General features: G+C 42.1%; 1 protein-coding gene across 5 annotated transcripts in view; it reads left to right on the top strand.

Annotated features, from left to right (window-relative positions):
* LRRC8D (leucine rich repeat containing 8 VRAC subunit D) overlaps positions 1-7,975 on the top strand; it is a 110,933-nt gene extending 102,958 nt beyond the window's left edge. For all 5 annotated transcript variants that reach the window (XM_074335115.2, XM_019753240.3, XM_019753246.3 and 2 more), the window contains one exon: positions 5,034-7,975. In XM_074335115.2, coding sequence (XP_074191216.1) covers positions 5,036-7,615 — 2,580 coding nt within the window. In that variant the 5' untranslated portion in view covers positions 5,034-5,035 and the 3' untranslated portion in view covers positions 7,616-7,975. The remainder of the gene's footprint in view (positions 1-5,033) is intronic.
* Positions 7,976-17,295: the final 9,320 nt, after the last annotated feature.

The raw sequence follows: 17,295 nt of genomic DNA on the forward strand, positions 1-17,295 counted from the left end.
TCCCCTGATGACTATTTATAGTCCTTCTGAGTCCTAATTCGCTAAAGACATCCAACTTCCAAGATACAGGACTCAGAAAGCTAGATAATGATCTCCTTTCATGGACTTGAGTTTCACTTGAAAGTCACTTGAGGATCATAATGTACTTAATATGTACTATGTTATATGAATATGTATTTTATATATATGTACACACAACACATTATATGAAAAGCAGCTTTTCAAAGTGCTACTGCATCTTTAATTCTGCTAATGGTTGAAACACTCCCTGAAACGTAGGAAGTCTTGCCCGTTTTTTGCTGGGTCAAATAGGATAATAGATACATTAATTGAAGTCCAGTGTTCAAGACAAGAGCTAGTCAGTGGCTGACATTGCAGGAAAGTACTGGTTTCCTGCCTTACAGCCCAGGCACTTCCTTAAGGCTGCACTTAAATCATCCATGCCTTGGTTTTCATCTCTTGATGTAACTATAAAATGTCATATCTGTACATGGGCATACTAGACTAATAAAATGGGGTGACCTTAGAATCATGTATAGTTTCTGTAACACATAATTTCTTTCATGTCTCTATATATTTACACTTGCTGTTTTTTTCCTGCCAAAATTGTATTCCTTACCTTCCCCCCCACCCCATGATGGTTCCCACCTCCCCCCACCATCTCAGCTTAAAAACTATCTCTGTGAAACCCTCCCAATTACCTAAAGCAAACGTGTTTCCACTGTCCTGTGCCTCTCCTATACTTTGTATTAACCAGATTGGAGCAACTTTCCTACTGGGTTATAATAACACACGTACTGCTTGCCATCCCCCATTAGACCGGGGCCTCCTTGAGGGCAGCGCCGAGTAGGTTAACATCATTTCTGTATTCCCCACCATGGTGCCCGGCTCATGGTTTCCTTGAATTTTGATTGAATGTCATGAAAGGTTGCCTTGGGGAAGGTGGTGATTACATAATTGTAGTCCTTTGTCTCCTCAAAGCCAAGGACTACTGTGAGAAGGTCCCTCCTTCAACAGCCAACCCTTACCACGCAGCCGTTGGATGACAGCGTGATAGAAAAAAAGATTTGGAGATGAAAGATTCTGTTAGCTCTCACACGTCATTGTCTTAGGGAGGTCATTTAAGCTTTTTGTGCCTCAGGTTTCCTCCTGCTGTTGGGCAATAGTAATGCCTAATTCACTTGGTTATTGTGAGAATCAGCTGAGATATTTTATAGAAAATAATTTTGCAAGCTTAAAGCACTGCAAACATGAGGACCAAAGAAGAGAGGCAATGCAATCTAGTAGAAAGAACATAGTTTGGCCTTCGTTGAGCTTTTTAAGTCCAGACTCGATCACTTACTATTTGACTTCCATAACTCAACTCCTGCAAGCCTATTTCTTTACCTGTCAAGGGAAAATAATAACACTTTGGCAGCTTAGAGTAATGTTGTGAATGTGAGAATGGAATTCCACTTGGGTCCCACTTGAGCACCAGCCAGAGCTTTTGCACTTTGTATATGCATGCCTTTGCACCCTCTTTTCCATGACAGATGCAGTCCCTTGTACTCCAGGGAGAGCAGGCCCCTTCTCTCAGGCTGGAGAGATAAACAGCAAGGGGAGGCTGCCAGAAGAAGGTCAAGGGCTTCCCTGGCCTATGACCCCAGCCAGCCCTGGGTGTGCCTTGGGACGGGGATGATGCAAAGCCTCAGTCTGGTGTCATAGCACATTCCTAGGGCAGCTGTTTCTGCTGCAGCTTCTTTTACCATTTCTTTTTGAAACTTTTTATGGAAGTTAAAACATACATACCCCAAAAGACACATAACCTAAATGTACAGATCACATTTTATAAACTGAACACACCCATGTTACCAGGTCATTCATTCTTATTGCTGCCTGATATTCCACTTTGTGAATACACATTTCATTTTTCTCTTCTACTGTTGATGGGCATTTGGATAGCTTCCAGTTTTGGGCTATTGCACATGTCTTTTGATGAGTATGTAGATTTCTCATGGGTATATACTTAGCAGTAGAATTGCTAGGTCGTAGAGTACTCATATATTTAGTTTTAGTAGATATTAACCCAAGTGTTTCCCAATATTATTATAGCAGTTCACACTCCCACCAAACAGTATTTAAGAGTTCTGATTGCTCCACAGTCTCACCAGCACTCAGTATTTTCTGTCATTTTAATTTTAGGAATCATGGTAGATTTTATAATATTGTGTAGCATTTTGGAAATAGAACTCAGCCCCCCCCCCCCAAACCTGAAATTCTAAACTTTCATACATTTTCATACAAAATTCCTCAAGAACATTTAAAATGTTCTGAAGGGATTTTCAATAATGCACTCTGTACAAAAGCTGGGGATTATATCAGATATAAACCTCCTTTTACAGTGTTTGGTATGTGGAAGGAAGATGACAATGGATAGCTGCTTTTATTATTATCATCATGATCATTATAATAACCACCATCACTAAATGCCGTCTCTGTTCTGTTCTTCAGGAGAGAGAGTAGGACGTGGTGGACATACGGCAAATAAGCATAGTCTCTGCCCACCAGAAACTCAAGATCCAGTTGAAGGGACCAACATTAGAAACAGATTATTAACAGGCATTGGGAAAGGAGATGGTGCTTGACCTGGAGCTTGAAGAATAAGTAACAGTTCAACAGAAGGAAAAATAGGATTGGGCTGGAGGAAATGGCAGGGACACAAACCCTTAGTGGGGAGTGGCAGAGTCGACCTCGTGCTGGAGAAGAAGGGCCTGTCTGAGGCTGCAGTCTCGGCAGCTGGTCTCGGTTGTTCAACTATTGTCCTTGCAGGGGTGTGGGGGGACGAGCTGGCGACCTTTGGGGGTCAGTATGAAATCACAGTACTCTAATGCTGTATTCTCTGCACCCACCTTTTACCACTCTTCTTCCTCTGGGAGAATCATCAGCCTTCCCCTCTTTCCGGGAAGCAAAGCCTGTAAGTACGAAGTTCTTAAAAACCACCGCTGAAGCTTTGACAGCTGCAGGGTATCCTGGTCACAAGGGTCCCACAGTTTCTCTGCTGTGTGGTCCTTTGGCTATTTACTTTTATGCTGAGGCCTAACTTGGGGGTTTTATTCTTGCATGGTCCCCTGTTGCTTTATGATGGCAATGCAGTTTAAGAAAATGCTCTTCTGCCCAGTACCATGTGGAGACAGTTAATAAATGTTCTTGAGGAAATTTGATGATGATGATGACCAACTGTGTGTTGGTGATTGTTACATAGCAATATGGAAAGCGGACGTGGTCCCTGTCCTCATTGAATTTATAATCTAGTGGGAGAACAAACAAGTGTACAGTTGGTTCTACCACAGTGTGATAAGGCTGTGATGGATGGAGGTGCAGAGTCCTATGGGGGGCACATCAGAGCAGCGCCTCTAGGGATTAGGGCGGGCTTCCTGGGAACTTGAGAGAAACCTGATAGCCTCCGGAAGGGCAGTGGGGAGGAAGTATTCCAGGTCCAAGAAACAATGTGTAAGAGAAGCTGAACACAAGGGAGAATGGCTGGTTGGAGAAACTGGAAGAAGTTATTAGCCTAGAGCACAGAGGATTTGGAGAGGAGGGGCGAGACACTAGTAATCAGTCATAATACTGTTTCCTAGTGAAGCCAGAGTCGGCCTCAATCCTTTGCAACACAGCACTCTGGGCAACGTTTACACAGATAGATAAAAACTACCTTCCATCCTTTATTTAAAAAATAAATGCATTCCCAGAACCTTGGGTAGTTTCCTTGCCTTTTATCTTTTTGTTTTTTGCTACTTTTAGAAATCATTTTTTATATGAATATAGGAACCGGAGAACTTCCTGAGAAAGCAGAAGTAATGTTGCTTTTCAAGAAGTTGAAACTTCCAAATTCAAGAAGATAAACATTTGTTTCCCATCCAAGATTACAGAAGCCCATTCCCATTACTTGCCACTATAAACATTGTGTTTTTCTTGGTTCCTTCCAGAATGATTGTCCTTGTACTGTATTATTTGTATACTAGCTTCAGGATTGTAAAGCTGCCAGCTGTTAGTGAATGATGACCACATTTTTGAGTGTCCTGGCACCAGGATTCTCTTCGTTGCTGCTGCAGTCACTGGCTTTGGTAGAGATCAGAGGTCTTATTAGTCCTGACTTAGTGTCATCATCACTGATCATTCCGTGCCTACGTGTGTCTTTGGCCCTTTTGTCATTCCACATGTTTTCCATTGGTGCTACATCGAGGGCCAGAGTTTCAGCTCCATATATTGATAAATCCCAAGTAGGTAGACTAAGATTCCTTTTATATTCTAGACCCTTAATTTCAACTGTTGTGGGACATTTCCACCAGGGTGGTAAGAGCTAACACAGAAGAGCTAACAGATACGTGTGGCCAAATGGTATGCTAAGAGCTTTACAATCAGCTTAGTTTAAGCTTTCTAACAACCCTTAGAAGTTATCATCCTCTTGCTACAGATGAAAAATCCAAGGCTTGGAGAATCACACCATTTGTAAGTGGTAGGCCTGAGGCTGGAAACAGGCTAGCCAGAGTTTAATAGTATACACAGACCCTTCAATTTTGGCTTGTACAAACTAGCAGTAATCCCAACCCCCTATCTCAAAACTTCAGTCAACCTTAAATCAGTCCAGTCCACAACAGATACCATCCTGTTCTTATATCTTTCCTCAAGGTCCAGTAAGTTATAAGTCTTTAAATTCTGTCTCCTAAGTCACTCTCAAATTTCTACTCCCCCCTTTCTACTTGAACCACTATAGACCTTGTGCAGACTGTCATTATTTCTTACCTAGTAGGCAATCTATTCCCCACCCAGTTTTTGTTTTTCTCTTCTCTTGGGCTAGGAGAGAAGAGCTACTATAGCAAACCACCATTTTTCTCACATATGTTCCTTTTAGTTTATTTTCTACTGTACCTATCGTGAATGAAAAGACAAGACCAGGATGAGAAAACTTAGGTTGGAGCAAATAAAGGGTTTTTCTCATTTAATGTTTTCAGTTGCATCTCTATAGTAACGTCTTTTGTTTGCTTGTTTTCTAGGAATGTTTACCCTTGCAGAAGTTGCTTCGCTTAATGACATTCAGCCAACTTACCGAATCCTGAAACCATGGTGGGACGTGTTTATGGATTACCTGGCTGTCGTTATGTTGATGGTAGCCATCTTTGCAGGAACCATGCAACTTACCAAAGATCAGGTGGTCTGCTTGCCAGTATTGCCGTCTCCTGTAAATTCAAAGGCACACACACCACCACCAGGAAATGCTGACGTTACCACCAGTATCCCAAAAATGGAAGCAGCCACTGACCAAGACCAACATGAGCGGGCGACAAGTGACATTTCCTTTGGCGCATCTGCTGTGACACCTGACATACCTCTCAGAGCCACATATCCTCATACAGATTCCACAGTTCCAAATCAGGAGGCAAAGAAAGAGAAGAAAGATCCAACAGGCCGGAAAACAAACTTGGATTTTCAGCAATATGTATTTATTAATCAGATGTGTTACCACCTGGCCCTTCCGTGGTATTCTAAGTACTTTCCATACCTTGCTCTTATACATACTATTATTCTCATGGTCAGTAGCAACTTTTGGTTCAAATATCCCAAAACCTGCTCAAAAGTAGAACATTTTGTTTCAATATTAGGAAAGTGCTTTGAATCTCCTTGGACGACTAAGGCGTTGTCTGAGACAGCATGCGAAGACTCGGAGGAAAACAAGCAGAGAATAACAGGTGCCCAGACGCTACCAAAGCACGTGTCTACCAGCAGTGATGAAGGGAGCCCCAGTGCCAGCACCCCGATGATCAACAAAACGGGCTTCAAATTTTCAGCTGAGAAGCCCGTCATCGAAGTCCCCAGCATGACCATCCTGGATAAAAAAGACGGGGAACAAGCCAAAGCCCTGTTTGAGAAAGTGAGGAAGTTCCGTGCCCACGTGGAAGACAGTGATTTGATCTATAAACTCTATGTGGTCCAAACAGTTATCAAAACTGCCAAGTTCATTTTTATCCTCTGCTACACGGCAAACTTTGTCAACGCCATCAGCTTCGAACACGTCTGCAAGCCGAAAGTTGAGCACCTGACTGGGTATGAGGTATTCGAGTGCACCCACAACATGGCTTACATGCTGAAAAAGCTGCTCATCAGTTACATATCCATCATTTGTGTTTATGGTTTTATCTGCCTCTACACTCTATTCTGGTTATTCAGGATACCTTTGAAGGAGTATTCTTTTGAAAAAGTCAGAGAAGAGAGCAGTTTCAGTGACATTCCCGATGTCAAAAACGATTTTGCGTTCCTTCTCCACATGGTAGACCAATATGACCAGCTCTATTCTAAGCGTTTTGGTGTGTTCTTGTCAGAAGTCAGTGAAAATAAACTTAGGGAAATTAGTTTGAACCACGAGTGGACATTTGAAAAACTGAGGCAGCACGTGTCCCGCAATGCCCAGGACAAGCAGGAGCTCCATCTCTTCATGCTGTCAGGTGTACCCGATGCTGTCTTTGACCTCACAGACCTGGATGTGCTAAAACTTGAACTGATTCCAGAAGCTAAAATTCCTGCTAAGATTTCTCAAATGACGAATCTCCAAGAGCTTCACCTCTGCCACTGCCCTGCAAAAGTTGAACAGACTGCTTTTAGCTTTCTCCGAGACCACTTGAGATGCCTTCACGTGAAGTTCACCGATGTGGCTGAAATCCCTGCCTGGGTGTATTTGCTCAAAAACCTTCGAGAGTTATACTTGATAGGCAATTTGAACTCTGAGAACAATAAGATGATAGGACTTGAATCTCTCCGAGAGTTGCGGCACCTTAAGATTCTCCACGTGAAGAGCAATTTGACCAAAGTTCCCTCCAACATTACAGATGTGGCTCCACATCTTACCAAGTTAGTCATTCATAATGACGGCACTAAACTCTTGGTACTGAACAGCCTTAAGAAAATGATGAATGTTGCCGAGCTCGAACTCCAGAACTGTGAGCTAGAGAGAATTCCACATGCTATTTTCAGCCTCTCTAATTTACAGGAACTGGATTTAAAATCAAACAACATACGCACAATTGAGGAAATCATCAGTTTCCAGCATCTAAAACGACTGACTTGTTTAAAATTATGGCATAATAAAATTGTTACCATTCCTCCCTCCATTACCCATGTCAAAAACTTGGAGTCACTTTATTTCTCCAATAACAAGCTCGAATCCTTACCAGTGGCAGTGTTCAGTTTACAGAAACTCAGATGCTTAGATGTAAGCTACAACAACATTTCAATGATTCCAATAGAAATAGGATTGCTCCAGAACCTGCAGCATTTGCATATCACGGGGAACAAAGTAGACATCCTGCCAAAACAACTGTTTAAATGCGTTAAGTTGAGGACTTTGAATCTGGGGCAAAACTGCATCGCCTCCCTCCCAGACAGAATTGGTCAGCTCTCCCAGCTCACCCAGCTGGAGCTGAAGGGGAACTGCTTGGACCGCCTGCCAGCCCAGCTGGGCCAGTGTCGCCTGCTCAAGAAAAGCGGGCTTGTTGTAGAGGATCACCTTTTTGACACCCTGCCACTCGAAGTCAAAGAAGCATTGAATCAAGACATAAATGTTCCCTTTGCAAATGGGATTTAGACTGAAATAAATACGTGCACGCCGGTGTGCAGGAACAACTCCCTAGATTACAAATGCTCATCTACAAGTTATTGCAAGATAATGCATTTTAGGAGTAGATACACCTTTAAAAATAAAACAGACAGGATGCATAGAAGGCGCATAGAAGGCATAACCGAATGTTCAATGTTTGTAGTGTTTTAAGTCATTCATTTCCAAATCTTTTCTCTTTTTTTCTTTTGGGGAAAGGGAAGGAAAAATTATAATCACTAATCTTGGTTTCTTTTTAAATTGTTTGTAACTTGGATGCTGCCGCTACTGAATGTTTACAAATTGCTTGCCTGCTAAAGTAAATGATTAAATTGACATTTTCTTACTATATCACCTTTTTTGAGGTGTCTTGATTTACTTTACTGAATTGGGGCAATATTGCTTTTACTCAGACCACTACAGACACATCAGGTCCAAACTTATAAATTTAGATTTGCTGAAATATTGATTTCCTTCCTGTTTTAATTTAAAGCACCTCAAATAAGCTCTTCTTATAATATTTGACTGGTACTGCTGCTTCTGAGAATCCCATTTGATAGATTTTATACTCTTTTAAAAGTCTGGAATGTAGTAAACGTGTGTAGCTTGTTGGGAGTTTTGTTTGTTTTTAAAGGATAAGTAATAAAAAATAATAGAAAATAGCACTCCCCTTAATAATAGCTTTTTTTCCCATAGTCTGGAATTCTGATTATATGTGTATTTTTCTATCAATAATAATAGGGTTACCAATAACTAGAAAATGTTTTTAAAAAAATAAATTTAATCTGATTATAACCAAAGTAAAATTTTTAGTGATTTAATGATTAACAGCCTTCTAGTAACACCTTTTAGAAGATAACACAAAATCAAAGCAAGTATTATTTGATTTCTTGCCCTGTTTTCACTGTTGAGGGGGAAAGAAATAGGACTTGTAGTTCATTGAGTTGGAAAACTCTTAACTTTCCCTGTTTATTTGAGTGACAGGCTATATTTGCTATGTTTGTCTGCAGCTAGGAGGGGTTGTGTCCAGGGAAATGCTGGCAGAATGTACTTTTTAGATAATAGTTGTCCTTCTTTATCTAACTTACCAACAAAGTATCTAAATCCATCTCAGAAAATCAAAAAATTCCCTGCCACCTATTTAGGTATTGGTTAGCAAGTATTTCATAGGTCTCTCTATGGGAGTTCTTTTTGCAAGAGAAAAGTAACATCTGGCACTCTGGACAATAAAGCAGAATCCTCTCTATACAATACTAGATTCACTTCATGACACGCTGGACGTTCTCTTATCACACCTTATGATGGCTTGAAGGGTTTTTCAGAGAATGGAAAAAATGGACTCACGTCTTTGCTTTTTCTCCCAAGAACTGGACTCTGGGGTTACTGGTGTGTCGCAGGTGGTGGTCAACCTTTGCGTGCTGTACAGGTTGTAAATACTCCATGAAGTGTTATGCCTGATCAAAAAGACTGTGGCTGCTGTGGCTCAGTTAGGGACCGACCCCCTCCTCCAGCATCCTAACCACTCCCTCTCCTAAAAGACTTGAAGGGCTAGACAAGCTTATGAAAGCCCAAGTTGAAAATATCAGAAAACAATGGCAAATTTGGTGAATAAGCAAATTCTCTCCCATGTACCTGTCTTCCATTTCTCTCTCAGCACTCATGAATATATTCACCAGTATAGATTCCACACCTACTTTGTGCCTAGCCAGTTCAAGGTACTAGGGATTCAGTGTTGGAATGTGTCACAGCCCCAAGCTACATGGAGCTTCTTAGCAAACGGGGGGGGGGGAGGGTGACAAATATTATGTAAATAATGCAAATGATTCATTACAATTGTAATACAGGAGATGTACAGAATCTGTGTAAGTGAATAATGGCTGGGATGGGGAAAAAAGAGGAGCTTCAGGAAAGTTTTGCTTTATAAACCACCTGTAAACACTCCCTCTGGACACTGTCCTTCCACCAGCTGCATAGGGCACTGTTCACCCTACTTAGTAATGCCCCCTCCAGGAATTGGTACAGCATTTTTAGAAGGTTGCCACACTGTCCTGTTTGTGAGATAAAGAGATCAGATCTTACGACCCTTGCTTGTCTTCCTTTCTTAAAACAAATGTATGTTTTTTTTCAAGGGCGCGTGTGGCAGGCCACCCATTGCTTACCTTGTTTTTCAGAGAGCTGAACTGTAGGAGCCAGAGTCCTGCAGCAGTCCCAAAGCTTGACCCCTGTCAGCGGCCCCGAGGCACCTGTGTCCTAATCAATACTTGGGGTTCAGTCACCTAGAACTGATTGGTGTTACATGCCTTCAAACAATATCAAAAGGTACCTTTTCTCTTACCCAGACTTCTGTTGACTTTATCAGCTCCTAATGATTTCCTTGAACTCTGAGAAGTTCATGGTCGATTGATTTAAATGCCACATTCCTTGCCACTGTTTGCAAGTAACAATATTTTAAAGGCAGTTTCCTAAGAAATGCTGATTCATCTAACACTCAATGCGCTGGATCTTGGAGTCTCAACAAAACAGCAGATGAGATTATGGGCCCACGTATACTACCAACCCATGTATTTTCACACATTGATGTTGGCTCTGCACCCACCAGACATGGGGAAAAAACAAGTTAGAAGGTACAAGTTTTGGCTTACCTAGTTTCGTATCTTTCCCGAAGACCTTAGGACTATCTGAAGAAAATTATTTTAAAGTATCTTTAAATGTTCCATGTCTCTCTGAGTCCTGCAAAGGCTGAGAGAATCTGGTTTACTTTTTTCTTATTTGACTTTTTTGCACCAGCGTTCAGTTGGCTCAGCAGAGAGGATTTTTTTCAGAGGGTCAGAAAGATAAGCTGACATTGTGAAGAGGGACCCCAATCTTAGTAGTGGAGATGGAGCCATTTAATATTAGATAAGAGTTCATTCTATATAAGTCCTGGCCTCCAGGTCTTAAACCATTTGACGCTTTTCATGCATACAGGAAAAAGTCTTAAGTTTTCCTAATGTTATGGGTAGTACTTTCTCCGACTGCCTCCCCTGGACTCCACTTCACCCAGCCGCTAAACTCCAAGTTGCTGATGGCAACAGACGCCAAAGTGCCCTTGAGACCTCCGCCCGATAGATTTTTCCATTCACCTTGCTAAACAAAAGCCCGAGTGCTGTCCTTTCGCTAAGATTTCTGGCAGCACTTGCGTCAGTAATTCATTCCAATAAAATGGTCCCTTTATCAACTGAATCCCCAAACAAAGGCTGTACTGACAAAAAGCCCCTTTCATGAGAAGAAGGGGGGAGAAAAACGCTGGAAAACAGTTTCCAATGCCCTCTAACTTGTGACTACAACACCAAGTGGCCCCGTCTGGTCCTGGCCAGCTGTGACTCTCCTAGGACAAGTGCCTCAGGTGTTCAGAATGGTGTCTGCTGTGGGGGAGGGGGCAGAAGAACAGCCGGCCACAAACCATTGCCTCCAGTCTGGCCTAGCCTGAGGTGGCAGACATAGGGCCAGCATCAGGGAAATAAGCCCCTTAGCTCACACGTCTTAGGACTCCCAAGAAGAGTAGCTGTCCTGTTTTCATCCCTCTGCCTCTGGAAATGTAATGTACAGATTGTCCCAGGTAAGTGGTGTCTTTTTCGTGGAAATGGGCAAGATTTTCTGCTCAGTCCTACAGGTGTCTTCTCGTTGGCTCATGTCTACCACCCTGCCCCCCACTGTTGTGCGACCCCTAATGGTAGGAACTGCCCCAGTCCTGCCTGCGGTCTCTCTGTCACCTTTTGTTACTCCTAAGATCCCAGGTTTGCAGCGAGAGTGCCTGGGTTTGAATCCTGCCTCTGCCTCAGCTGGATGAGCAGAGCAAGCTACTCCGCCTCTCTAAGCCTCAGTTTATTTGTAAATGGGAATAATAATAGTGCCTACCAATAGGGCGTTTTATGAAGATTGGATGAGGTGATTCACTTAAGGTTCTGTGCCCAGCACATAGTACGCCGTGATATTCTGCTATTAATATTTTTACCCTCAACTGTGACAGAGACTATTAGCCTCACCTCATACACATTCTCTCGTTCCTTGGTCACGCAATTTTCAGGGGAAACTTGGGAACACCGAATAAAATGTATAAAATAGAACATTACTTGGGGCTAGATGTGGCCACGTGACTAAATTCCAGCCAAGAGAGTGGGAATGGAAGTGGGATGTGCAATTTCTGTATCAGGCCCTTAAAGGAATGAGCATGCCGTCCTCTTCCCCATGCCCGCTGGTTAACCTGCAGACGGATGAGTCCCGTGTAGACTGCAGACCAGGCGTGGCCTGGTAGCAGGACAGAAGAAGCTCCTGACAGTTTCAAGGAACAGGGTTCCACAAAGGGAATCAACTGGCTTGTTTAAGCTGCTGTTGTTGAGGGGGCTCTGAAACGTGCAGCAAGTGCTAAAGATCTCGCTCCTCAGACTGCTGTGGGAGACAGCCTTGGGAGCGTCTTAGAAATGCAGAATCTCAGATCCCTTCCCAGACCTGCTGCATCAAAATCTGTTTTTTCACAAGGTGATATCCAGGTAATTTATAGGTCTGTTAAAACTTGAGAATCGTCCTAAATAACACACCTATCAAGAACCAATCAGCTGCTCAGAAGGGACTGGAAAGAGGACGTTGATGGTGACCAATGGGTTCTGCCTCCACCATCAGCCTTTTGCTGGGCTCTAGTGGGGGAAGAATTGGGGTTTTGCTGGTGCCCGTGGTTCATACCAACTTCCATGCCCCTTTTCTCCTCCCCCAATTGCTCCTGCTGGCAACTATACCATTTATATCACCATAGCAACCACAGGAAGGAGAGGTGATAGTCAAACTGTCACTGTCCACTGCTTGAAGAGGTGGTTGTAATATATATCATTCTCCCAGGAGCCTGCGGTTTTGAAGGTCCTATAACTGCTCTAATGACATGTGCACTCGTGCTCAGCCCAGTCCGTGGACACCCTTCACAAGCCTGGGTAGCTTAACAAGCCCATTCCATCAGTTAACCTTCAGGTTCAGTCTGGGTTGGCTGCTTGAAGCTCACTCAACCATGGGATAACCTGCTCATTTCAAGCCTTTTCAGAATGTCCTTGGGAAACTGCCAAATAGCCTGGCATGAAGTAGTTGGCTGGAGTGATTTCTGGGGAAGACCCACCCAAAGGAATCACCCAGGTGTTAAGCCAAACTGTTGCTACAGCAAAGAAACACATTTTTTCAATTTGACACTGGAAAAGTATAAATAGTAGCCACGTAATTCAGTACTTTAAAATGAAGTACTGCCTGGATGGAAACCTCTTCCAAGATGTATCTCCAAGAGTTTAACCCAAATCTTTCCTGCAACTTAGGTCTGCTGGCTCTCTGGCTTTGGTTGTGGTGGAAGTAGCTGGTCACCATCTTGATGATAACCCTTCATCTTCTTGAAGATGATGGCGATTAAGTCACTCATCATCTCTTCCCCAGGGTGTTGTGAGATTAGGTCAGCAGGGTGGTCCCCAGAGCTCCCTGGCGGTAAACAGTGCAGAAATAGTTTGCTATTAACTTATCACGGTAGGCAGGAAATTTAGTTGAAGACAGTATTTTAATCTCTGAGAAGTAGCTGACACATACTCAATACTACTCTTTCCATTTACCAATTCTAAGTAACTGCTATTCTTCAGGGGATTCTGTATTTCAGGTTTCCGTTTCTGAAGGTGGCATAAAGCATTAGGAAGTGGACGGGGCAATGTAAGTAGCAATAGTAGCTCAGACTATGCTAGATGAGTACTTGACTTACTCTGACTGTCTTGTCACAGCCAACCTGGGAAGTGTGAATTATCCCCATAATACAGATGAAGAAACTGAGGTGAGGCAATCTGCCCTGGGTTACCTATCCAACAGGAAATGGGGGCACTGCTGAATCAGTCAGTGTTACCATTTAATCCTCACTAAGAAAAAGGCATGATCCCCGTTTAAAAGTTGGACAAACTAACTCGGAGAGAATGACTTTTCTCTGGTTCCACATTGTAAGTAAGTAGCAGATCCAACCTCAAACTCAGGTGTGCCTACAACCAAGTGCTATGTTCTCCCACCAGACTCCAGGGCAGGTCGCTGGTGCTCTGTCAGCAATTCAGAAAGGGGTTTTGGAATCTGTGTTGACATACGGTTACATAAATCTGCCCCAAGCTAGGATTTTCCTTCATTCTTTGGTATTAGAAGTCTTTGATGTGTTTCAGCATCTGTCCTTAGCGTTATTACGACTTGTTTCCTCTGTGAGGCTGTCTGACAGTCATGAAAGGGCAATCCACCCAAGGTAACGTAATTATTTTCCCTCGCTAAGTGTTCAAGGCATGACCGCCTTTACTCGTGGTCATTTACTCAGAAATGAGAAAGCTCTGTCTCAGCTATTTGACAGAGTCGATGTGGTAGAGAGTGACATTCAACAGGTCCAGAAAGGTGGGTGCAGGAAAACACTAACATTTGCTGGGCCCTCCGGGCAGATGTGGCTTTTCTTTCCAGCATGCCATTTCAGACAGATTCTCAAGCTGTTACCAACTCAGGCGGCACTGGCGCCTGCACCATCCTGACCTTTATTTTTACTGGATCTTTCTTCTTCTGTTGACGGTCACTGTGCTCCACCATCTGAGCTAGGACAAGAATCAGATATTTGTGGTCCGTGAGGACAAAGAACCCAGCTTTACATGGAAGAAACCAATTAGAAGAAAGAAAGAATGAAGAAAGTTGAGGGAACGAACATTCCCACCCCTGCTGATACTTTTGTTATCCCACCTCCACCTTGATTTGCATTTCAAAACCTCCCCAATGTTTTCATTTTCCTTCCTTCTTTCCTTCCTTCTTCATTGTAATTTGTTCTAATACTTGACCTAAAGCAAGCTCAATTTGATGGAGTGAATTTTAACCAAAACATGAATTATCATTTGAAAAACATTTATGTATGTTCTGTATTTTTGACCCTTTGTAAAAATGAGTAGAGCTTTTACAAGATAACACAACTCTTATACAATCAATATAAGCAGAAGAATATTCTCATTTACCAGGACTAAAATTAGAGTCAGTAGTGACCAGGAAAGTCTGCAGATGGAGCAGTAATGAGCTCAGAAGAGGCCTGGGAAAAGGAAGGGATGTTTTAAATATTGTAAACAGTTATTCTATTATTTACAGAATAAAATTAGTCCCATGACACATTCTAAGTATGGCCTCAGTTATTCCACAGGCCAGAGCTAAAGACACAGTAAATAACATGTGTGTTCACTTGCAATGAATCAGGACCTATTCCAGTCGCTTTGGGGACGATTACAACAGGTAGTAAGTAAACTACTCAGACCGAGTTCTTAGTTGCTAAATCTTTCCTAATTGTATGAAATTAAATTAATTTCCTTGGCCTCAGACTTAATTCCATGTGTAGAAACAGACCTTCCTGCCAATAGTTCAACCATGTGCTCTTTGTCACCAGAATTGAGAAGCTGGAGGCTGGTGGCAATGGTTCAAGCTGCTGGAACTGCCTCGCAGGCAAATTACTTCACGTGAGTGTGTCTTTGCTTCCTCATCTGTGAAATGGGTTAATGGTAGTGTCGACCTCATATCACAGTTGCCTGGATTCAATGAGTTAACACAACTCGTATGAAGCACTTTGGATGATGTCTGCCACACTGAGTGTTTAATATGTTTCCGTGGTTTTCATTAATAATGTTTCTAAGATGTTTGGGAGCTGTGTCCAGAGCAAAAAAATACATAGAGAAAATAAAACTGGTCAAATGTAATATTATACCAGAGCTAAGGAAATGAACACTGCCCAAGTAGGGACTACGTGTGCCTTTCTCTCCTTACAAAGGCCAGCAAAGACAAGTCACTGGGGACTTACTGTCTCACAAGCAGCATTTCATACATTTAGCAATTAGTTTATTTTGCTTAGCAAATCAGAGTAACCAGACTTTGTATTATTAAGAACCCTCTTTGGTTAGTTATGAATGTTTCTAAGTAGCCTGTAAACTTGGGTCAGACCCAATGATCCATCTGGCCAAAGGCCTACAGACAGATTTCCAAAGAACAGCTACAAGGAACTGTCTTGGGTTAATTCATTGGGTCCGCAATAAAAATGTTAACTATTTTAGCAGCACAGGGGATAAGGAATTGGTTGCTGGTATAGGAGAGGAAAAAAACAAACAAACCAACCTATTTTCCCTCTATCCATCTTAGGTTCATTGACCAGACCCTGTAAATTTGACAAAAGACATTAACAAGAGAAAATCAAACAGAACTTTATTAACAAGGGCATACACGTGAAATGAGTAACTCTAAGGGGTGGTTAGAACTTGGGCTTATACAGCATTTTAGGAAAAGAACAATAAGTGTTTAGAGAAGTGACAAACACTTATTGGGCTTCTTAGGGGTGGCATGTTATGGGGAGACAAATATATGGGGAAACTAATGGGAGGTAAGGGCTAGTTTTAGCAAAGTTTGTTTTATAGATTCTTCTGGTACTATTTCTGAGCTGGTAAGGGTCTAGAGTTGTCTCCAGTGATTAATTTCTGTCCTTCCTGGTACAGAGGATAGCCAGGACACCTTTGCCAATTTGCATCCTGCTTTTAAGCAAATAGGGATGGGCAGAGATCATTTTGTATATCTGCTTCTTCTCAGTTGCCTTCAGTTCAAAATAATCCTTATACCAAAGGGGCATATTTTGGGATCTCATATTCTGCTACCCTTCTCTCGCCTGATCAGTATTTTGTATTTCCTTTTGGTTAACTTGAAACTTGTACTGAGACTGGTTATTGGGGCTGAAAGTATTCAACCTTTTCTAATCTATTCAAGAAGATGAAACATCATCTCTATGATCACAAATAGTTGGCCATTGTTTCCTTTAAATAATTTGTTTCAAATATGTGTGCCCTATTTTTAAAATACCTGATTCATAAAATGTCAAGGTTATGGAACAAATGACTAACAGGACGATCATTCGCAAAACAAAAAGAATCTTTCCTTCTGTTCATCAGGGTTAGCTACTCTTGGACTCTGAAAAAACGTGAGTTATACACAATGTTTAGGAAACGCACTGTTGGTTATAGCAAAGCACACTTGACACTTAAAACAGAATGCGTATTTTAAAAGTACTCTCCGCCCAGGCTTGCATTGAACATCTTTGTCTATTCACTGATCCCTTTGCAAAGCAGAAAGAAAATGTGAAGAGTTATTTTTACAAGATAACACAACTCATACAAACTTTCCATTGCACTTCTAACTCTGCCAGTCCCAAACCACACTCAGATATATACGTAGACGATCAGATGTAAAGGGCTATCTGAGAACTTGTGAGATCTCAGCTTTACTTGAAGGTTCAGCTCAATTTATTACATTTTTTCAAATTAGAAACAGACCATGAGATATGCAGAGGTGAAATACAGCAGACTTTTACTGTTTTCTTCTGTGAAAGATCGACCCTCCACTACCCTCACTCTTTGTTTTAAAGATCCCCTCCACTACCCTCACTCTTTGTTTTAAAGATCCCCTTTAGAATTCAGTTATACCAACAAAGAAGGAGGGTAAGAATGGGGAGAGGGGTGCAGAATAATTTAGGGAGAATCGTCAAGGCAGTTCACTCATTTCTGCAAGCAACAATCTAGTGCCTACCTTATATAAACGGGGTAATGTGCTAAGTGCTGGGGTAAATCAGATGTACTTGATTCCTATCA

This window comes from Rhinolophus sinicus, chromosome 14 (genome assembly GCF_057876585.1).
Source record: "Rhinolophus sinicus isolate RSI-liver-muscle chromosome 14, RSI-T2T, whole genome shotgun sequence".
Lineage (NCBI taxonomy): Eukaryota > Metazoa > Chordata > Mammalia > Chiroptera > Rhinolophidae > Rhinolophus > Rhinolophus sinicus.